This window comes from Physeter macrocephalus, unplaced genomic scaffold (assembly GCF_002837175.3).
Source record: "Physeter macrocephalus isolate SW-GA unplaced genomic scaffold, ASM283717v5 random_299, whole genome shotgun sequence".
Lineage (NCBI taxonomy): Eukaryota > Metazoa > Chordata > Mammalia > Artiodactyla > Physeteridae > Physeter > Physeter macrocephalus.
Genome location: NW_021145565.1, coordinates 1 through 21,302, shown reverse-complemented (window position 1 = coordinate 21,302; position 21,302 = coordinate 1). Strand labels below are relative to the sequence as shown.

Genomic DNA, 21,302 nt, shown 5'->3' with positions numbered 1-21,302 from the left:
ATCTCTTCTCCTCTTTGGGTCTGCTTCCCCGGCTGTGAAATGTAGGCGCTGGAGGAGGTGACCTCTAAGGGCCTCACCGGCTCTGCCCTTCCGACCTCAGTCTTGCTTCGTGGTGGAGGTCTCTGTCGGCAGTGCCTGGGTTCACCTCCTGACACTACTTACCAGCTGTCTGTGCTCGGCAAGCTTCCTATCTCACAGAGGGGTGGAGGATGCCCGGGCTAAGCCCCGCAGAGCGCTCAGAGCGGGCCCAGCGCCGGTACCTGTTCCTGTTCCTCGGATTTAGGAGGAGCAGATTCATCTGAAGACAGGTGCAGAGGCAGCCTGGCGCCAGGAGCAGCTGAGCAGCTCTTATTGGCTCAGGTTTATGGAACCTGGGACGCTGCTAGAAGCTCTCCCACACTCCCTGAGGCAGAGGGGAGGGCAGGGAGGTGGCCACAGGGCAGAGCACAGGGGCACCACTCCTTGCCCTCCATGTCTCTTGGCTCAGATGCTGCAGGACCCAGGCCATGTGCTGCCCCAGGCTGGGCCCCGGGGTCCCACCTACCCACCTCCAGCTCTGGTTTGGCCCGGGGTCAGTTCAGCAGCAGGGCTGCGGAGGGCACGTGGCAGCTGGCAGGAAAGCAGGTGGGAGCTCAGGGGCCCGTCCTGGCTTTTCCGTTGCATTTTCAGACTCTGGGATGGGGCTCCCTGCTCTCCTCTGGGCGGCTGATGCTCATCTGTTTCCTCCTATGCCTGGGAGGGGTCTCTGGACGCCCCCATCAGCCCTGCCCTGGGGCCCGTCATCTCAGCACCGCTCCCCCCCCCCACCACCCCGTGTTCTGCGGCTTTGGCCTCAGCTTTGCTCCCCAAATTCGGAGACCTGCCTTACCCTACCCCCGACCCGGGTCTCAAGAGCCCCCCACACTCTGTCTGCCAAGGTCTGCGTGCCTCCAGAACCATCTGCCTGGGTCCCACCCAGAGTTACAAGGAAGAAGCTGGCGAGTGCAGATTTAGTGGGCCCAGAGGGGAGGCAGTAAGAGTGCAGGGGAGTGGACCTGGCAAGAAATCAGCAGCAGCGTTGAGGCTGAGGGGGTTCGCATGCAGACAAAACACAGTGCAATAAGGGAGTATTCAGATCACCTTATCACCTTTCAGTCCGGGTTCCCCCACGTTTCCCATCAGTCCCTGCAAGACAGAGGCCAGGGTTCAGCTGTGAGGGAGGTTCAAAACCCCACAAGTCGAGAGCCCTGGCGTAAACCCACTGGCTTGCTGCAAGACCCCGTGCTGGAGGTCCCAGCCCAAAGGGCAGTGGCGTGGATCGAAGGACCATGAGAAGGGGCAGCCGACTTGTGAACCGCAGTGCTCTGGACGCACCCAGGGGAGAAGGGTGCCGATGGGGAGAGGTGGGCTTCACGAGCTGTGTCACACGCTTGTTGGCCAAATGGGATCGTCCCTGGAACGTGGTCTGGGCAATTTTAGCCCACCTTTCTCCTGCACGCCCATCCCACTCAGGGATGTCCTGAACCCACTGGCTTGCCGTTATATAGGGCTTCTGTGCTCCTGGTAATGGCCCCCACTGGACTTTCAGTGGCCTGAAGTCCAGAACCAAGTCTGACTCCTGCTCAGCTGGAGGACTGCTGTCCGATGAAGATGTCTGGCATAAATGACATGCGGACGATGACCGGCTCTCAGGACTGAGAAGCACTGAGCCCCTGATCTGCCACGTTCCACCCCAGCCCCCCTCTGAGTGACCCCCGACACCGCATCAGGGCAGCCTTCCTTCCGGGCTGAAATGAGTCAGGGGGTGCCCAGCTGTGATGAGACTCGAATTAAGGGACAGCTCTTGTTTACCTTCATGCCCTTGGGTCCTGGGTAGCCAATTGGACCCAATGCTCCCATGTCGCCCTGGGAAGAGAAAGAGAAGAGGACGCCATGAGAGGTGGCTCACAGGAGGCTGGCCTGGGAAGGATTTCGAGGACGCAGTCCCCCTGGGTTGATCTTGTAATTAGGCACGTTCATCTCCACTGGAGTACCGGAGTAAATTTCACAGAGGACCTCTCCCAAGTTCATTTCTTGATGGCTGCCCCTTTCACCACTCCTTTCCACCTCATATTAGGTTCTTTACATCCCATACTAGTTAAGGGACCCAGGGCATTTCACTGGGCTTCTGTGGACCTCAATCTCCTGATCTATAAAATGGGAACAATGATCCCTCGCCCTGAAAGCTGTTGTGAGGGTTAAATAAGCACACACAGAGGCTTCGACTCCTCTAGCTTAGTGAGGGGCAGGAACTTTCTGCTTCCAGAAGCTGGGCCACCTCCTTGGGACAGCAGCAAGGAAGGAGTGGGGCTGTCAATCACAGACACCCGAGGTGCAGATGGACCCTGTAGGATACTAAGATCAGCGGGTAGATCCTGGACCACAGGCTGGAGACCCAGCGTCAGATCAGATCAGACTGTCCAAGGCGGGAGCAGAGGAGTTCCTAGACCCTGGAGAGTCACGTTCCCTTCACGGGGGGCCCTTCACTGAGGGCTGGGGAAAGGCCGGGAGGCAGTGAGTGTATGTCGAGGCCAGACCACCTGTCCCACCTCTCCTCTGCTGCTCACTCACTGTGCGATTTCGGGGGTTAACCTCTCCGTGCCTCAGTTCCCTCATCTAAAACAGGGACTAATACTCTGCGCTTCCTAGAGTTGTTTGGAGAAGTCATCGACTTACATGTATAAAGTACTTGGCACTGCCCGGAGGCAATTTTGGTGGTTACAACTGAAGAGGTGCCACTGGCATCTCGTGGGTAGAGGCCCCACAGCAAAGAATCAGCTGGCTCAAATGTCAATAGCGTTGAGGTGAGAAACCCTGGTCTAAAGGGAAGGGGTGAATGGATTTTCTCTAAACAAGCCCACCCCTCTTTCCCTGAAGTCTCGTCCTCACTTCCTGCCCTCCCCCATCACCACTGCCCTCAGCCACAGCCATCACATTAAGCCCTCCCCCAGAGAAAGGGAGCCCCTGAAATAACCTCTTCTCTCCCTTGTCCATCCTCTGTGACCGATCTGAGTGTCTGGCTGCTGTGTGAGCCCAGTCAATGTGCTTCACCTCTCTGGGCCTCAGTTTCCCACGTCCCTGAATCAGGCTCCAAAGAGGCCCCTGACAAATGCTCTGAAGCACTGAGGACCAAAGGCTGCTCCAGGTGGCCAGGTTCAAGAACGGGTTCCTGCGGGAGCTGCCTGGAGACAGCTCAGAGGGAGGCCGGCAGAGAATGAAACATCACATTCCTGCTGACTCCTGTGTACGGACGGGCGGACGGGCCGAGGAGCCTGTGCAGTGGAATGTCCCCAGGAGAGAGACAGAGGGAAACACGTGGCGTGCACAGACGGCAACGGCAAGGCCTGCCTGAGGCAATGCAGATTCTCACCCCCCGTCCCCCTGAACCCACCTGATTGGGTCAAACCCAACCTAGCTGAGCCTTTGCCAAGGAACTCTGCTTTCAGTTCCCATCAAGTAATCCTATTAAGAAAGTGGGCTCTCAGTTTAACAGGTGATAATAGCAATACAAACAACACTGGCTGGTAAGCACCGTGTTACGCACTTCACATGCCTCAACTCTGTTACTCCTCACGACGGCCCTTCATGGTCCGTCTGCCTACTCTCCCCATTTTACAGATGAGGAAACTGAGGCTCTGAGAGGCGAGGGCTTGAGCAAATCACAGAGCTGGGCTGAGCTGGGATTCACACCAGGCAGTCTGTCCCCAGAGCTTCTAAGCAATTCTGAAGTAATTTTTGGAGAGGAGAAGCCAGGATCGCTGGCCAGGGAGAGGCTGGACTGAAGGAAAGCCAGACCCTCAGAGAAGAGCATTTCAGCAGGAGGCTTTGGCTGTGGCTCCCCCCTCCCTCTCTCTTCCTGGAGGAAGGGAGCAAGGGGTGGCCACCCAGCATTCCCCGTGGTGCACGAATAAACAGACTAGGCCCGGCTAGCGCAGTTGGCTCCAATGGGGGCCGGGGCCTCGAGCAGAGAGGACCAGCCAGCAGCTCCGGGAACACAGGCTCCCTCCGGCCCACTCCAGACCTGACGGCGGCTTGTTGTATGGAGGGTGAGTTCAGTACCGGCCCGACTGACACCCGGCGTGTGCGCACCACCCCTGTGCGCCTCTCCAAGCGGGTCTGTGTGTGGTGGAGGCGAGGACCAGCGTGGCATCCCACCCAAGAACCCATGGAAAAGGGGCTCTGGCTGCAGGGCACACGGGGAGAAGGTGGCCGCTTGCTCAGGGCAGGTCTTCTTCATGGGGGCAGGATCCCCACGTTGGACTATAAAAGCATTTGGGGGAGAACAGAGAAAACCTCAGGCCACATTCCCCCCAGTTCAGCCTGCAGATACCACCAGTCTGCTCCGCGCTCGATACTGTCGTGGGCAGCTTGGCCAAGTGACACACAATATCACGTCCCACGAGAAAGAACAGTGAGTAATGCCTGTAATCTGGAACCTGTTTCCATGTTTGCCTAAACTCCCAGATCCTGCTCCACACACTTTGCCCTTCATCTCGTTGACTCCCACCAAGAACACAACCAACCAACCACATCTGTGACCACTGAAGGAGCTCCTACTGTGTGCCAGGCACCACGCCAGGCACTTCCCAGTCTCATCAGCTCTGTTCAGACGCTCACCAACTGCTCACAGGAACCCCATGAGGTCAGCACCATCATTAGTGCCATTCCATTTCACAGATGAGAAAACCGAGGCTCAGAGTGAGGTGAAGCAACTAACCCAAGACTATGCAACAAGCAGGGGACACAGGCAGGGCCAGAGCAGGTCTGTCTGTCCGTCTTGGCCCACAGACCACGCTCACAAGCCTGGGATTGACTCTGTTTGCTCCAATAAAGGACCCAAGGATGCCTTTCCTCATGGCGCTCACTCATAAGTGACAGGGTGTGAGGACAGGCTTGAGATTCAAAAACAGGCAAGAGTCCCACTCCAGCGTCCCATGTGCCAGCAGGCATCCAGGCTGACGTCTGCCCAGGACCCCTGAAAGAAAACCTAGGGGGCTGCCATCACCTCCCCTCACGGGTGCTGGCAGAGCTCCCTCCCTCCCTCGCACATGCCTTACCTTCCTGCCCTGCTGTTCCTCTGCAGCCGGGCCATCCTTGGCCACCGCTTCCTATACTGAGTGCTCCGCCCTGAGCTCACATTGTCCTCTGCCCTCACCACCAGCATCACTTCCTTCCCTGACCCCACAGGCCAGGTCAGGCCCCTGCCATCATGTCTGAGCCTGACATGGCTTTCACTCATGGCCTGTTCCATACCCATGACCATTGACGCGGGTGCCTATGTGGCCACTGCCTGTCCCATGCCCCAGAGGAAGCCCTCACTAAAAGTGGCTAAACCAGTGGGTGAAAAAGAAGCCTGCACACTACTCTCGTTTACAAACCCTCTAGGTTAAAATCTGGCCACAGGGTTGCCTGGAATTGCCTTTTAAGGCAACAAGGCCTCTTCCCAGAAACTCTGATAGGGGGTCGGCAGCCTGGGGACAGGACCTGGGAACTGTGGCCAGTCCCGGCTCCTGTGTGGTCTTAATAAGCACCATCTCTCACACAGAACAGCCGCTGGCACTGCCCAGTCCACACTCTCACATACTCTCTCCATTCAGCATAGAAGTTGTGTGGAACTAGGCGCAGTGGTGAAGTTCACGAGCTGTAAACCCAGGCCGAGCTCCAGCTTAACAGCTGGGTGACCTCGGGCAGGTGCTTCAGACTCTCTGAGCCTCGGTTTCCTTGACTGTACAGTTGTAATCCCACTTGCCACTCAGAGGCCTGCTACGCGAATTAAATACCTAGCACGGGACACAGCACGCGAGGGTTTGGTAAATGCCAGCTAGTGGGGTTCCTGACCTTGATTTCCAGACAAAGAAACAAAGCCAGATGATCATCTAGTAACAGAGTATGGCAGACTTGTCCACTCTATCCCACATGCTGGCATTTGGCCAGATCACATATTCTTTGGGTCTCATTAAATGGAGAAGCCAAAATTCCCTTTGTGTCACTCAGAATAAAAAAGACAGACATTTTCTTTGTTGAGCAGATTCTGGAAACAGGCACACTTTGCCTGAAGCCCAGCCAAAGGGTTTCAATTACTCAAAGGGGGCTGTTTCAAGGCTGTCTCTGCAGAGGGCCACCAGCGGCTTAGGAGATTGGGCTCACACAGGTCTGGGTTCAAGTCCCTAGCTGGTGACCTCAGGCTCCACTCAGCCTCCTCATCAGGGTGACCAGGCTGCCTCAAGCATCTCGAGGCTCCCAGCCTAATGCATGTCAAGCACACACAGAGCAGAGAGAAGCTCCATACATGTTAATCGGTCCTCCCTCACCCTTCCTCCCGCCTGCAAGGACCCAGGAGACAGGGGAAGTTTTGACTTCAGTCTGCATGCAAATTGCTTCAGCTGACTAGACAGAAGGCATTGTATAAATCTGAATCCCCACTAAAATGATTATCAGTATGTGGAATTCCCATTTGCTCAGCTAAAAACCCACATCCTCTGGAAAACCATATGTGACTCACAATCCCTTTTCCCTGTAGCTCCTGGTTAGAAAATTCCTTTCCTCTCCAACTCTTTGGGGAAGCAATTTTTTCCCCAAGCACAGAAGCTGCTGTCCCCAAAAATCCAGGTCAGGAGTGGGTGCCTTGGGTGGGAGAGGGTACTGGCTTGGAGGAGAGTGGCGGTGATTTGGTGGGGGTGCAGGTCTAGCCCTGTGGCACCCCCAGGCACAAGGAAAAAGGAATGTCACCTTGGCACCAAAGGGGATTTAAAAACAGAGGAAGCGAGACTGAAAGTGGCCAGAGAAAGACATAAGGCAAGGGCGGACTGGGGGTGTGGGGGGTGGACAGCAGCTCTTTGGAAAGGGGATCATGAGGGGGTGCAGGGCCTGAGAAATGCAGGGACACCCAGGGCTCACCCCTAGCTCAGGCCCCTCAGAAGGGGGGCAGAAAGAGAAGTGCCCTGAACTAGGAGTTGGGGGACATGGCCTCTGATCATGCCTCCATCTTCTCCTGCCTTGTGTGTGACCTTGACCTAGGGCCTCAGTCTGCCCGTCTGCCCAGTGGGATTCTCCTAAGAGATACTGAGCACAGGGCTGCCAGATTGAGTGAATAAAAATACAGGATGCCCAGTTAAAATCTGAATGTCAGATAAACAATGAAACAAATGAATGATATTTTAGTATAAATGTGTTCTAAATATTGTATCTGAAATTCAAATTTCACTGGGCGTCTTATATTTTATCTGGCAGCCCTAATTGTGGAGAGCAAAGGGGAGCATCGGTGGGAAGGAGCTTTGTAAAGAGTCAGGAAGGCCAAGGGCTATGACGGCATAGTCTCCAGAATCTGCGTGCATTTGGCCATACAATATTCTTGCCCCTCTCAGGATCCAACCTATTGGGCGCCAACAATGACAAATAGGCACATGTGCCAAGGATGACAGCCAAGATACGTAAACAATCCCTTCAGAAACGCTTTGGGGACAGGGATCATATAGCCTGAAGAAGGATCCTTGGGAAGAACAGACAACAACCATCTTTACGTCTTGAACAGCCTCTCCCAGGGACAAGGAGATGAGCTGGGCTCAAAACACAGGAAAACCCTGCACAATGAGAGCTCTGTGAACGCGGATGGGCTTTCACAGGAGGGAGCTTCCAACACCAGGGTGTTCAAGTTGGAGTTTAATGACCGTATGACCAAAATGCTCCAGAAGGGAGTCCTGCTGAGGTTAGAGAAGGTTGGACCACTAGACTTCTGAGATCCTCATAACGTCAGGTTCTCTAACACTCATCGCAGATATTTCTTTTTCCAAAGCATTCAGGTCAGTGCCTTGTGCCAAAGAAGGTGCTCAGCAAAGGACATCAGGGATGACAAATGTATGACTCATGTTGACACTTCCTCACCCCAAGCCAAGGCAGACATCACCAATTTGCAGCACCCTCTCCCACTAATTTCCAATGTGACTTTGAAATCTTTCTCAATGCAGCACTCCAGATGGCTGCTACCAGGCATAAACTATCTTATGTGTGTGTGTAAAACACTACTACTACTACTACTACTACTACTACTACTACTACTACTACTGCTACTACTACCGAATCACTACATATTAACAGTACTTTATTATTAACAAGTAATAGTAAAATCATTCATATTATGATTATTATTAAATTTATGATTATTATTATTATAACTAGTGCTTCTTGAGTGCTTACTATGTACTAGGCACTATATATGTACTAGTTTCCTTAAATCCTCACAACATTCTCCCAAGTTAGGTACTAATATTATTCCCATTTTAAAGATGAAGAAATTGAGGCGCGGTGGTGGGGGTGGGTAAAAAATGTGCTCAGAATTGCAATGAAATGAGTGACAGAGCTAGGATTTGAACCCAGGTGATCTGGGTCTAGGGACTACCTTCTTAACCACTTGACTGGACTGGACCGGGTGCGTCTGTGGTCCTAACAAGAGCGGGAGTGAAGATCCCGTCTTACAGAGTGGATCCCTGAGGCTCAGGGAAGGGAGGCCGTAACTGAAGACCTACAATATTTACAATTGACCTTGTGCCGAAGACAGTACAAGCAATGCCTCATTTAATCCTCACAGGCACCCCAAGAGGATTCTACCACCATACCCATTTTACAGATGAGGAACTAAGGCTCAGAGAGGGTAAGTGAATTGGTCCAGGTCACACAGCCAGGATGTGGCAGAACTGTGACTTGAACTCAGGTGGTCTGGCTCCAAAGTCAGTGTTCTGAAAAGGATGGAGAAGACTGTCCAGCATGGCCCAGAGCCTCAGCTCCTCTTCCAGTCACTTCCTGTCTGGACCTGAAGCACCTCACCTGTCAAATGGGCACACTACCACCTGCCTAGACCTTGCTGCAGAGCGATGGACAGGCAGCAGGTGTGAAATTACATGGCAGTCCCATGCTCCAAGCACCCATCCTCATTTAACTAATGAAGAAAAGGGGCTGGGAGAAGGTAGGAGATCCATCTGAAGCCACACAGCAGGGCTTTTTTCCCTCAGCCCCCTTCCTAGACTTGTCTGTCCTGCACCCCCAGCTCCTCCGAGGGGACTTGCGGCTTGTTCCCCACACCCGGCATCCTGGCCCTCCCCGTCCCCAGGCATCTGTGTACTTACCATGAGGCCAGGGACTCCTAGGGGCCCTGGTAAGCCCAGTTCTCCCTGCAAAGAAAGAGAGACGAAGGTGGTTGGTGGTTACTTGCTCTGTCTCTCTCCAGGCCACGCCCTCCACACCATCCTCCACGTGGGCACCTGGTGGAATCCTTTGGAGCTGACCATTCCTTTTTCCTGACTCTCCCGAGCCTGGCCTGGAGTTTGAACGAGACCCTCCCCCCTCTGCCATCAGCTTTCCACATCTGTGAAATGGGGAGATTGGATTTCCAAATCCAGTACCTTCCAATTGTAGGTGTGAGGATGGGAAGAATCCTGGTCATGGCAAACAAGATGTGCAGGATGCCTGACCCAGATCTCATCTCGCTCTCACTTTACGGACGGCAAAACTGAGGCTCCAAAGGTTAACCAATTTCCCAAGGTCAAGTTCAAGGAATTAACGCAGTGGTGAGGGCACCAAGCTGAGAGCCACCAGGCTGGCCTCCCTCTTTCTCTCAGCCAGGAGGTGCTGGGGGCCCTCAGAGAACCCCCCCCACCCCAACCCCCCACCAGAAGGAGGCTCTCCGGTTCCCACCTCCCAGGGTCTCTGAGAGGCTGGAGAGCTCTTGCCTGGGAGTCAGGAGATGTGGCCGTGTGTGGCAGTGTGCAAGTTTCTGTTTCTCAGATCTCTAAAAATGGACCTTCAATTGCTTGTACCAGTAAAGACAGATAGAGGGGTCTGGAGCAAGTTCAAGATGCAAAGGTGTCTCTAGAAATGGTGATCAGTAATAACCAACATCCTCCAGGGGGTTTGTCTTCCTTCATCTGTGCCATCCCAGACGGGAGGTCATTACTACAGCCACGGAGAAGAGGAGGAGGAGAAGCAGCCTTGGCTTTAAAATGAAGGACCCGAGGCTCAGGAAAGGGAAGGGACCTGTTCAAGGTCACTCAACTGTGTGGCAGAGCCGGGACCACGCATCAGGTCCTCTTTCTGCTCCTCTGGGCCATGAGTACAAAGACATCCCTGCCCCTCCCCAAGGGCCCTTCCAGGATGACGTCACATGTTATAGTGGTTAATCCAGTAACTGATACACTGAAGGAAAGACTCTGGTTTCTCACCTGGGTGCCTCTGCCAGTGCTCTTTCCTCCACCTGGAGTGTCCTCCACCTCTTTCCTCATCCCAATTCCAACGCCACCTTCTCCAGGCGTCTTCCCTGCTTCTCTCTCCCTCCTCCTTAGCACCTGGGACCTCTCTGATCCCACCCATCTCAACTTCACCTCGTGCAATGGACTAGGGAGATGGTCATGAGCTCCTCCAGGGCTGGAGACGTGTCCCATCATTATCTAATATTTACAACCCCTCCATCCACTGAACGCTTTCCATAGGCCCAACACCTCCCTGCCCTCTCTCATTTCATTCTCTCAACAGCTCTCCGAGGCCGGCACCGGATCCCCGTGATTTACAGATAAGGAAACCGAGATCCAGATGGGTGAACTGATTTGCCCAAGCTTCCACGCCTGGCAAGCGGTGCAGCAGGATTCAAAGCCAGGTCCATCTGGCTCCGAGGCCAGGGCTTCAGCCCCGCAGGGAGCCCAGAGGTCAGCCCCAGCTGGGTGAGGCTCAGGGAGCATTTGTGGAATTGACACGAACACATAATCAGGTGCTGCTTATGGATCTAGCAGCCATCTCCGCCACTGGAACAGCTGGGCACAGCTGTGCAGGCTGGAAACCCCAGGAGAATTGGGGGGACATGGCAGGTGTTCCAAAGAGCTCTGGACATGGTCTGCAGCCCCAGGCAGAGAACAATCTTCCCCCCACAGAAGCTGGAGACTGGGACGGGAAGGGAGAGGCGGCCTCAGCTCCCCAGGGCAGGCTGACCTGGTTCCTTCATGGGCCTCGATTATTTACAGACGCTATAAACATGCCTATGCTGGAGATTTCTTTAGAACTCGTCTCTTCCCTCCGTACAGGGCCTGCAAAACCATCTGCTTCCCCAGGCCCCATCCCATAAACATTTCTGGTGCTTTGTAAGATGGCAGCAGCTCTGGCTTCCCCAGTGGGGAGTGACCCATGAACCTTCCTGAGTCCTTGAGGATGGGACATAGCCCAGGGCTTTGGGACCCAGGGCTCAGTGGGCTGGAAGGCTCTCCTGGTGGCAGGGGGTACACAGGGCATCCATAGCAGACAGGACCCTGGGGTTCAGAGAAATCATGCAGTTTGTCCAGGAGCACCCAGCTCATGGGTGGCTCGGCTGGCTGACCTAAAAGCTTAGGTTCCTAAAACCTGCTGTGTGTTCGCTCCAAATCTCTTTCCTGTACCCAAAGACATGAAATACTTACAGGGTTTCCATCCAGTCCCGGAGGGCCTCTTTCCCCAAAGTCTCCAGGAAACCCCTGAGGGCATGAGAGAGAGCAAACATCTGCAGATTAGTGTTTATACCAGCGGGTGGCTTTGATCCAGACCCCCAGGGGACACAGGACACATCCATGCAGTCTCACCTCACTCCCTGGTTCCAGGATCTGGGCAGGCTGTGGAGTCCCGAGTCACCTCGGGCCCTCAACAAACTTTCCCCGTAAAGAACATCCCAAGGACCGGCTACTGTGGAGGAGCCCATGGCCAGGGAGCCCTCTTCTCACGGCCTCAGAGTCTCAGAAAAGAAAATAGTACCCAGCTCTCCGGCATGGAAATGCCAGCGCCCATGCTGAGACCCCGTCCTGATGGGAGTCTGGGGTCAGGAAGCTGGGTCTAGGCCTGGACCAGTCACTGACTTGCTGAGAGTTTTAAAAGTCACTCCTTCCCCTGTGGGCCTCGGTTTCCCCATTGGTCAAAGCAGGAAAGCCCTCTGCAGCATTTCCCAGCTCAGACCTTCTGCCATTTTTGTGACGTGCTCTTCAAAAGCTACCCTGTGGAATCACAATCCTCATTTTACAGATAAAGAAGATGAAGCTCTGAAAGGGTAAGTGTCAAGGTCATACAGAGTCACACGGAGAGGGAACGTCAGCACCGCGGCCACAGGTGAGTTTCGGCAGCCGAGAGAGGCCCGGAGGCCTGGCCCAGGCAGATCTGGCCCTCTCGCCCCCTCCGTGACCCCACTCCACGCTCTCTGGGGAGACACGCAGCTGGAAAAACATCAGCTGTGGGGAAGCTTCTGGGGGCTGAGAAGGGGGAACAACTCCATTCTACTTCAAAAGGAAAGGAAAGTTCCTCGAGCTTGGAATTCAGGGAAACGTGTTCTCCCCTCCTTGAATTCAAATCACTGTTTTTCCAGGGAAATTTAATGAAAAACAAAGCACATGTTTTTCTGACCAAGTGGATGCCTGAGCTGTTCAAACAGTAAAGATTCTTCATGGAGCATAATTTGTTTCTGGTTTCTAACACTACCGGGGGAATCCAGTAAGTAGATTAAACTAAAAAGACCAAAGCTAAAAACAAAACCCAAACCAATTACAAAGTCTACATTGGCTGAGCAGAGAGATCTTGAACTGCGTGTGCATCTAGGCCTTTGTCTTGCCCTGGCCAGAATACTATTCCTCTCAAGTCCCACCTCTGCCAGGAAGCCCTCATGGACCTGAAGGGCAGGCATTGATATGGACCCTATAGGAGGTATGGCTTCATTCAGACACCCAAAGGAGGAAACGAGGACATATTAAAGAGATTTGGGCCAAGCCAGTGACTTTGTATGCAAAACTTTACTTGCCTTTGACGTTCACCCTTGAGGGAAAGGTTATTTATTGGTCCCATTTCACAGGTGGGGAAATTGAGGCTCACAGAGAGAAATGTCACTTGACCAAGGACAAAAAGCAAGTCTGTGGCAGAGCTGAGCATGGGCAAATCCTGGCATGCAGAAGCTGCTCCAGTGTGCGCCTGACTGGTTTTAGAGAGTGGCAGAGGTAGGGGTGTGTGTGTGTGTGTGTGCACGTGCGTGTGCACGTGCATGCACCTTCAGATCGAGTTTCTGTGGGGCTACATCTGACCGTATCTAAGATGCCTCTTCCCACATCCTTGGAGTCCCCCTGGCAGATTCCAATCCAGCCCCTCTCAGGCATACCGTAAGGTAGAGAGCCCTCTCACCTCCTGTGGCAGGAGACATCAGCTGGGTGAGCAGTGGGCAGGGAAGGCTTCTGAAGGCATTGAGCTACTGCCTCTGCCTCTGGGGGCTTGGCAAGAGAGGACAATCCCTCAGGGGACAAGGGGGATGCTGTCTAGCCGGGCACCTGGCTGACTCCACGTGGCCTACAAGGAGCAGAATTTGGGGAGTCCACGCTCTGCTGTCGAAGTTCAATGTCTGGAGATTCGCCCGGGCTCGCCTCCAGGTTGACTGTGTGACTGCGGGCAGACCCTCACTTGACCCTCTGTCCTGCTCAGGCTGGGTGGGGTGTGATCTCTAAGAATCCTTCAGCTTGGCCCAATCCCTGGACAAGGCCTCGGGGGAAGGAGCCTGCTCCCTGAGGTGCAGGAACGCCCGCCCCCCCGGCCCCGCTGCCACCAGGAAGACAGAGATCCTGACAGCATTCCCCAGGCACCAATCCTGGCTGCAATGCCCAATATAATCATACCCAGCAGCCACCAGGCAGGTTCAAACCCACAGGTCTGCAGACAGGGCCACTCCAAGTTGGCTCAAGGAATCCTCTCAGACTCATTTGCCAGCCCAGCTTCCCCTGTGAGGCTGTAGAACCAGTGCGGCCCAGTGACAATCCTGGCTCTACCACTCACAGGCCTCTCCAAGCCTCGGTTTTCTCTGCCGTACAATCGGGGTACTGAGACAATGAGCCGAGATGCTGGATGCCGGGCAAGTCCCTGGCAGCACATGGAGGCAGCAGCAAGGTGAGGGCACGTCTCTGAGGCATAAGCAAGGGAGAGGCCATCAGAATGGTCAAAACCCCCAAGAGAGGCACTTATGCGGACAAAATACAGCCTGAGTACAGCCAGTGGGTGACGACAGGGTGTGGGGGGGTGACAGCAATGACAGAAACAGCAAACTCTAACAGCCCAATGAGAGAGGGCTTATTATTGGTCCCATCCTAGAGATGAGGAAACTGAGGTCCAGAGACGTTAGGGAACTTGTCTGAAGTCACACAGTTATGAAATAGCAGAACTGGGATCTGAAACCAGGCAGTCTGACTCCAGAGCCCGATCTCTTAGCTACGAATGGACCATGAATACACAGAATAGACTAGAGCAAGCCTATGGTCTCTCAAGGGCTCATGAGAGCCCTGGGCTAATGCACAAGAGGGAACGGCATTACTGAGGCTCAGGACTGGTTCTGCTTGTATGTGCTCGGTGGCCTCATACCCGTCTCCACCTTGTCTCCCTTCTTTCGGAAAAGCCAAGCAGATGACCTCTAGGAATCTAGGGTAATTACGAACACAATAGTTGAGGCTTCCCTGGTGGCGCAGCGGTTGAGAGTCCGCCTGCCGATGCAGGGCACACGGGTTCGTGCCCCGGTCCGGGAGGATCCCACGTGCCGCGGAGCGGCTGGGCCCGTGAGCCGTGGCCGCTGAGCCTGCGCGTCCGGAGCCTGTGCTCCGCAACGGGAGAGGCCACAGCGGTGAGAGGCCCGCGTACCGCAAAAAAAAAAAAAAAAAAAAGAACACAATAGTTGGAAAAAAGGGCTTTAAAAGAGCTGGAAGAACAGATCTGTGATTGGAATAATCATAGATGGTCTAGGATGGAAAGACCCTAGGTGTTCCTGACATTCAGCACCTCCTTCTGGAGGCCCAGAACCTGCCCAGGGCCCCATCAACCTGCTAGCTTGCTGCATCCTTCCACCACTGAGCAACACATGCCAGTTCCGACGCTTGCCTCCGGCCCTTCCTCTTGCTCCTCTAGATCCCAGAGAGGCGGCCGCCGAGATGAACGTGCGCTGCCACTTCCACCCGGCCTGCTTCTCTCTGTCTGGCCGTGCCCGCCTGTGCATGGCGTGCACTCCCGGCCCAGCCGGCAGCAGGACCTTCCTGTGCAGGCCTGAGCTCCTGGCTGCAGCAGGCTGGCCCAAGGCCCAAGGAATGAGCTTGGCGTCCTGCCAGGCCCCAGCCACGTGGTTTCTCCACTTGGCCAGGTCGGGCCCCCCTGGGGAACTGAATGCCTCGTACTTTGAGCAGAACAAGGCCCAGGAGGAGACAGAACCGGGATCCAGGGCGAGACTCCACATTCTCTCTTGGCTACAGCAATTCAGAGGAATAGACGAGGAAAAAAGGAATGGTCCTCATAACCACATCTGTGGCAGGACGCCGGAGGCTGAGTGGGCCTCTGAGAGCCCTCTCATCTAACCCGTGCCTGCAGCCAAGGTCTACCCGATGGTCTGCTCCACAAGGTGGGATGTAGGGGGCAGGGATGCATGCAGCCTCCAGGATCAGAAGTCCTGCTATGTCTTGAAGACTCAGCCCCCCGGCCTGTAAGATGGTCAGTCCTGTCCCACCCACCTGACAACTCACCTGCCCAGCTTCCCCTGGGCTGAGGAAGAGGTGAGATGTTTGTAATGCAGCCTCTGGTAAACTCTAATGTGCCATCACACGCTGGTTGGGTACCAACAGTGGGAATCCGTAATAACCTCTAGGAAGAGTCTGCAGAAGGATCTTGGAGTCCTCTTTACAGGGTTTACCTTCTCCAAAGTCAGGAGGTTCCCGCACAGGTTTGACTTGCGTCCTTCCTGGTGCACTTGACAACAGCCTGTATTCTTTGCTAGAAGATGCGTGCTCTCTGAGTGTGCCAGCAGGGAAAGACCCCTTGAGATCCAACACCCTTTTCTCATGAGGCTGAGCATGTTCTCACCTTCTGATATTCACCTGGGAATCCACCCACAAATAGTCACCTCGGCGGGCAAGGAGGACGGAGGCAGGGAGAGCTCTCAGCAGGATTCCAGGGTTGCCAACAGACCTGGGACAGCCCCGGCTCAAGTCTGGGACCCTGGGGATCACACCCCCAGCTCGCAGCATCACCACCAATAAGAACCTTCATCTGCTTTGTCCTCCGTTTCCCCAATTGAAAACCACTTTGCTCCCTGTTCCCCACAGGCTGAGAAGTGGAAAGAGCCTGAAGTCAAAACTAAACCATGTGAGAAGCCCTGTCCCAACCCCGACGGGCATGTGGCCTTGGACAAGTCCCAGTTATCCCGAAGCCACACACCGAGGGAGTTGGAGCCAAGGCTGGACCTTTCCAGCTCGAAGCTTTAGGGTCTGCCCGCCTGACTCACTACACAAGACCAGCCTTGGCAGGCCTGGCCAGAGGCCATGAGAGAAGCTGTGAGCAGGGGCTGGTCTTGCCAGGCATTCCAGCGGGCTTGATAGTGAAGCCACAGGATGCCGGACAAGAGGATTTGCCGCGGCGTCTTCCTAGGCCCCATGAGAGACCCTTGGCTGAAAGACATGGCTCGGTCCCCAGCTGTGCGTGTCACTGCACTGTGCCCCAAACGAGCCGGGATAGCCCGGGAGAAACCCCTTCAACTCCAGCCAACTTTGTAACATCTTATATCTGGTCCCCTCCTCAGGAAACCACAACACATTTCTCTTTCCAGCGGGTGATGTGAGATGAGAGCTGCGGTCTAAGTTTTCCTTCAGAGGCTGAAGATGTGAGCACAGAGAGGAGAGGGGTGATGTGGAGAGCATCCTGCACGAACAAGCAAGGGTCCTCGGTTCAAGTCCTGATTCTGCCACCAATTTGCTGTGTGACCTGGGCAAGTTACTGGCCTCTCCAAGATACGTCTGCTTATCTGTCTGATGAGGAAGTTGGGCCACATCATCACTAATGTTCCTGCAGCACTGATGTGCTGACCTCTGCTGTCTTTCTCAGTTCCCATCAGCAAAAGACTCCCACACACCTTCCTTCCCAGCCTGACACTGAGCAGGCCGTGTGCACGGGCCTGAGGTTTTGCTTTGCTGGAGAGAAATGGACTACAGCAAAATCATCACCAGCCCTGGCAGAAGTGAGGCCAGCTGTGATCTGGCATGAGGGAGTTCAGCTCATTCTCCTGACATTTCCTCTTGTTAATAAGTGCCTAGAAGTCGCCCGGCCCAAAGCTTTGACAACAGGAAAACCCGTTCACAAGGAGCCCCCAACCCCATCAGGCAGATCAAGGGCTCAGGAGCACATAACAGGGGGATGACCCTAAAGTCTGCTCAAGCAGTGTGTGGGCCAAGGGCACAGCAGACTCGGCGGCCAGGCAAAGGCACAGACAAAGCCCTAGGGACTCAGTGATATGAAGTATATTCCATACAGATTAAATCATATCCGACGCAGACCTTGCCCATTTGCTGGCCATGTCAGCTGGACCAGAGTCAAGGAGACTTTCACAGCCCTCAGGGGTGTTGCGTGGCCATGGGGCTGTTTGGCAGAATGGGGGCGGTTTCTCACACTCACGCCTGACACCCCAGTGCCAGGGAACACCCATCATGGAGGGCAGGGTGGAATCTTAGGAAGTTAAAGGCACACGGCACAGAGCAAAGAAGCAGAAATGAGCTGTCAGTTAAGGGGGTTTAAGTCTGGAAAGTCCTCAGAGGGTCTCTGGGCAAATGGCTTTGAAGCCTCGGTTTCCTCGTGTGGAAAATAGGTATAATCAATCTTACCTCAAAGAATCAATGGGAGAACCACATGTGGTTCAAATACCATGCAGGGGGCTTCCCTGGTGGCGCAGTGGTTGAGAGTCCGCCTGCCGATGCAGGGGACACGGGTTCGTGCCCCGGTCCGGGAGGATCCCGCGTGCCCCGGAGCGGCTGGGCCCGTGAGCCATGGCCGCTGAGCCTGCGCGTCCGGAGCCTGTGCTCCGCAACGGGAGAGGTCACAACGGTGAGAGGCCCGCGTACAGCAAAAAAAAAAAAAAAAAAAAAAAAAAAAAATACCATGCAGGTAAAAGGGCCTCAGTAAGAGTTGCCTTTTTTTTTTTTTTTTTTTTTTTCTGGTCTGTTTTGGCTATAGTGCTGTCCCCAGAGCCACACTCCGGGGCAAGAGGTAAAGGCTCGGGCTGCTGCATTTTAACCCAGCTCTGACTCTCAGAAGCACAAGGCCTTGGCCAAGTCATTCATCCCCTGACCCTCAATCTCCTCATCTGTAAAGTGCCAATGCCAGGCCTTCTGTGGGGCTCCCAGGATGGAGTCTGAGCAAATCCCCCATGGGTAGCACTGGAGGCAGGCCTGGGTGATGGGACAGGGCCCCACCGAGATATTCTAAGTAAGTCAACTGCTCCCACTCTGCAACCTAAACTTTGGAAAAACAGATCCAGAGAGGTAAAGCCATTGGCTCCAAGTCATACAGACCAGAGAGATCCTCAGCCACCCAAACAACTACAAATAGAAACAACGAATGCCACTATTATATTGAGTTCTTACTATTTGACAAGCACAATGAGCCCACGAGCTAGAAGCTATCATCCTCATTTTTCATATGGGAAAACTGCAGTCCAGAGCCAGTAATGCTCCTACCCCAGGGCCTTTGCACCCACTGTTCCCTCAACCTGGAATGCTCTTCCCCAGATAGCCACATGGCTCCCATTCTCACCTTTTTCAGGTTTCTCAAGAAGAGAGGAGGACTTCCTGGGCCAACTTATCCAACAGCCTGTACCCCGAGTACTCACGGTCCCCCTACCCTACTCCATCTTAACACTCAGCACCACGTGACGTTCAACCACTCACCCTCCATTCCCCCATTCAGTCATTGTCTGTCTGTCTGTCTGCCCCTGAGAATGGGAATTTTGTCTTGTTCACTGCTCAGCACCAAGCACAGTGCCTGGTCCATAGCACACACTCAACTTCAGTGAATGAATGAATGAGTTTCCTTGACAAAGGTCACCTGGCTTGAGGAACAGATCCAGAGGCCAACCCAGCCCTCACAGACTCCAGGTCCTTGCCCTGAAGCCAGAAGCATCAGGTGCTGCTCCTTGGCCACATCTAAGTGCCAGATATTAGCCCTCAGGCACAGGGGGGCTGTCAGCCACGGACTGTCCTAGGTACCCCCTCTGTCAGCTCCTTGAGGCCAGGACCTGGATCTTGCTTTTCTCTGAATCCCCAGCTTGGCCCCCAGAGGACCCAGATCCCTATACTACAACAGGTAAGGTGCCCATGAACACGCATGCCAACCCTAGAATCACAGACAACCCCCTCTGGGCCACCCCTGAGTGCTCCGGGCTCCCTCCCAGCTGCCTCTCACCATCTAACCTCCTCCTCCGCCATCCCTTCTCCATCAACCACAAGCAAAGGGACGGCCAGACCCAGAGCTGATGATGGTTCCAAGTCTAGGAGTTGACCTGCAGGGTGGCAGCAGAGAGCCTTAAGCCACCAGCATGGGCCGGGCCAGAAAGAAAGATGCCTCAGTTACAGTCCTGGGTCTCCTTCAGCCTGACCTGGTGGATCGGGGTTCCTGCTCAGCCCCTCTTGTGGTCATGCCTCCTGTGGGTCTACCCAACACCCCACTGCTCTCTGGCCTTGTGTGTACACGAGTAAAACAGGTGACACCAGGACAACACGGAGCCTGAGTGTTCTCTGACACAGGAGCGCAGATACCCAGTCTAGACCCAGTCTAGAGCCGGCCTCCCAGCATGGACACTCATGACCCAGACAACCCCACCCCCAGACACAGAACTACATTGCAGGGCAATTGCTGGACGCACAGAGAGGCTGCATCCCAGAGGAGCCCAGCGTCCACGGGAGCCCCCAGCCCCAGCCAGGCAGCAGCCAGTCAGCGTTCTGGCAGCAGGACACGAGGCCCAGACAGGCCCCCATGCACACCCACACACTCAAAGCAGAGCAAGGGCAGAGCAGAGAGAAGTGAAGAATGCCCAGGCCACGGGTGGACGGGGCCGCGTGGCCAGTGGGAGGTCAGGTTCACCCATAGAATCTGCGTAATAGACACGGAAAATCTTTACCGGCCTACCCATCTTGCCCCTCTTGCCAGGAACGCCAGGCAGACCCTGTAGGGGGAAACAGGGAAGAAGTCAAGACAGGATTCCAGCAGGAGACAAGCAGTGTTGCCCCAAACCAGCCCCTCTTTCACCCACAAGAGGAAGTCACAGAGGGCCTGGCGTCTGGTCCACAAACACAGCAGGCTCCAGTTATATGCACATCAGATGGGCGGTCCTCAGATGCTACAGAGTCGGGGCCTGCATGGACGTGAGCTGGGGAGATTCCTAAGGAAAGCACCCAGCGCCCTGGTATTCAGCAGATACTCAATAAATGCTCCTTCTGTTTCCCTAAGATTCTCTTTACCCAGCTTGTTGATGAGATTACTATTGAGTTCCCAAATATGGGCTCAGGTGGGCAGGGAACGGAGAGGAAGGTCCAGAGGCCTGTGAGAGCAAAAGCAGCCACAGACACACATAAACAAATGAGCGTGGTGTGTTCCGGAAAGCTCTACAAAACTGGTGCCTGGCGGGATCTGGCCCACGGGCCGTAGCTTCCAAGCACTTGATCAGAAATACGAAATGAGCCCGTTTCTCATTTTCTGAAAGCCCTTCAGAAGCTCCCCACAGTCTCAGAACAGAGTCCCTCTCCTGACCTTGGCCCCTGAGTGCCGTATAACTGCTCCCAGGTGCCCCCCGCAGCCTGTCTCCCCCCATTCCTGCCTCACACTGAGCGCTTTGACCGTGCTGTTAAACTCGCCAAGTCAGCATATGTCCTGGACTTTGCACATGCTCTTCCCTGTGTCAGGAAGGCGTCTGCCTTGACTTGTCCCTTTATCCAACTCCGGGGCACCTCCTCCAGGAGGCATTCTGTGACTTCTCCAGACTGGCACCTGGCAGAGGGGGTGGCCGGGTGGGAGGTAAACAAAGAAAGCATACTCACTCGCTCTCCATCGGACCCTGGCAGGCCGAAGAGCCCTGGGAGTCCAATGTAGCCCTAGGAAAGAGCAGAGGGGAGGTCAGAGGGGCCGAGTGGTGGGGTATGGCGGTCCCGGCCCGGCCCAGCCCCCCTCGCTGCCCTCTGGCGCCCGGCTCCTCTTCCTCGCTGGAGGCATTGGCGGCTCCGGCAGCTCCTCGATGACATAGGCCTTGAGGCAAGTGTATATGCCCATGGACTGCATGGTGCTGGCTTCCACGATGTAGTCCAAAGGCACATACCCTCACGCCAGGGAAGGGCGCGGGCGCTCGCAGGGGGAGGCCCGCCCCGCGCCGGGGGCTCTGGGACCTGCGGGAAGGAAGCTCTCTGCCGGGTTAGATGCTAGGGTGGCGCCAAGCCCTACCCACCCCCAGGGATGCTGGCGGGCGC

The 21,302-nt window shown here is 54.9% G+C and overlaps 1 protein-coding gene across 1 annotated transcript in view; it reads right to left on the bottom strand.

The window, feature by feature from the left end:
* Positions 1-21,117, bottom strand: part of LOC102983342 (collagen alpha-1(XXVII) chain) — a 70,313-nt gene extending 49,196 nt beyond the window's left edge. The window contains exons 1-7 of the mRNA XM_055082785.1: positions 21,043-21,117; positions 20,880-20,933; positions 19,964-20,008; positions 11,451-11,504; positions 9,138-9,182; positions 1,831-1,884; positions 1,120-1,164 (exon numbers count right to left, since the gene is read on the bottom strand). Coding sequence (XP_054938760.1) covers positions 1,120-1,164; positions 1,831-1,884; positions 9,138-9,182; positions 11,451-11,504; positions 19,964-20,008; positions 20,880-20,933; positions 21,043-21,117 — 372 coding nt within the window. The remainder of the gene's footprint in view (positions 1-1,119; positions 1,165-1,830; positions 1,885-9,137; positions 9,183-11,450; positions 11,505-19,963; positions 20,009-20,879; positions 20,934-21,042) is intronic.
* Positions 21,118-21,302: the final 185 nt, after the last annotated feature.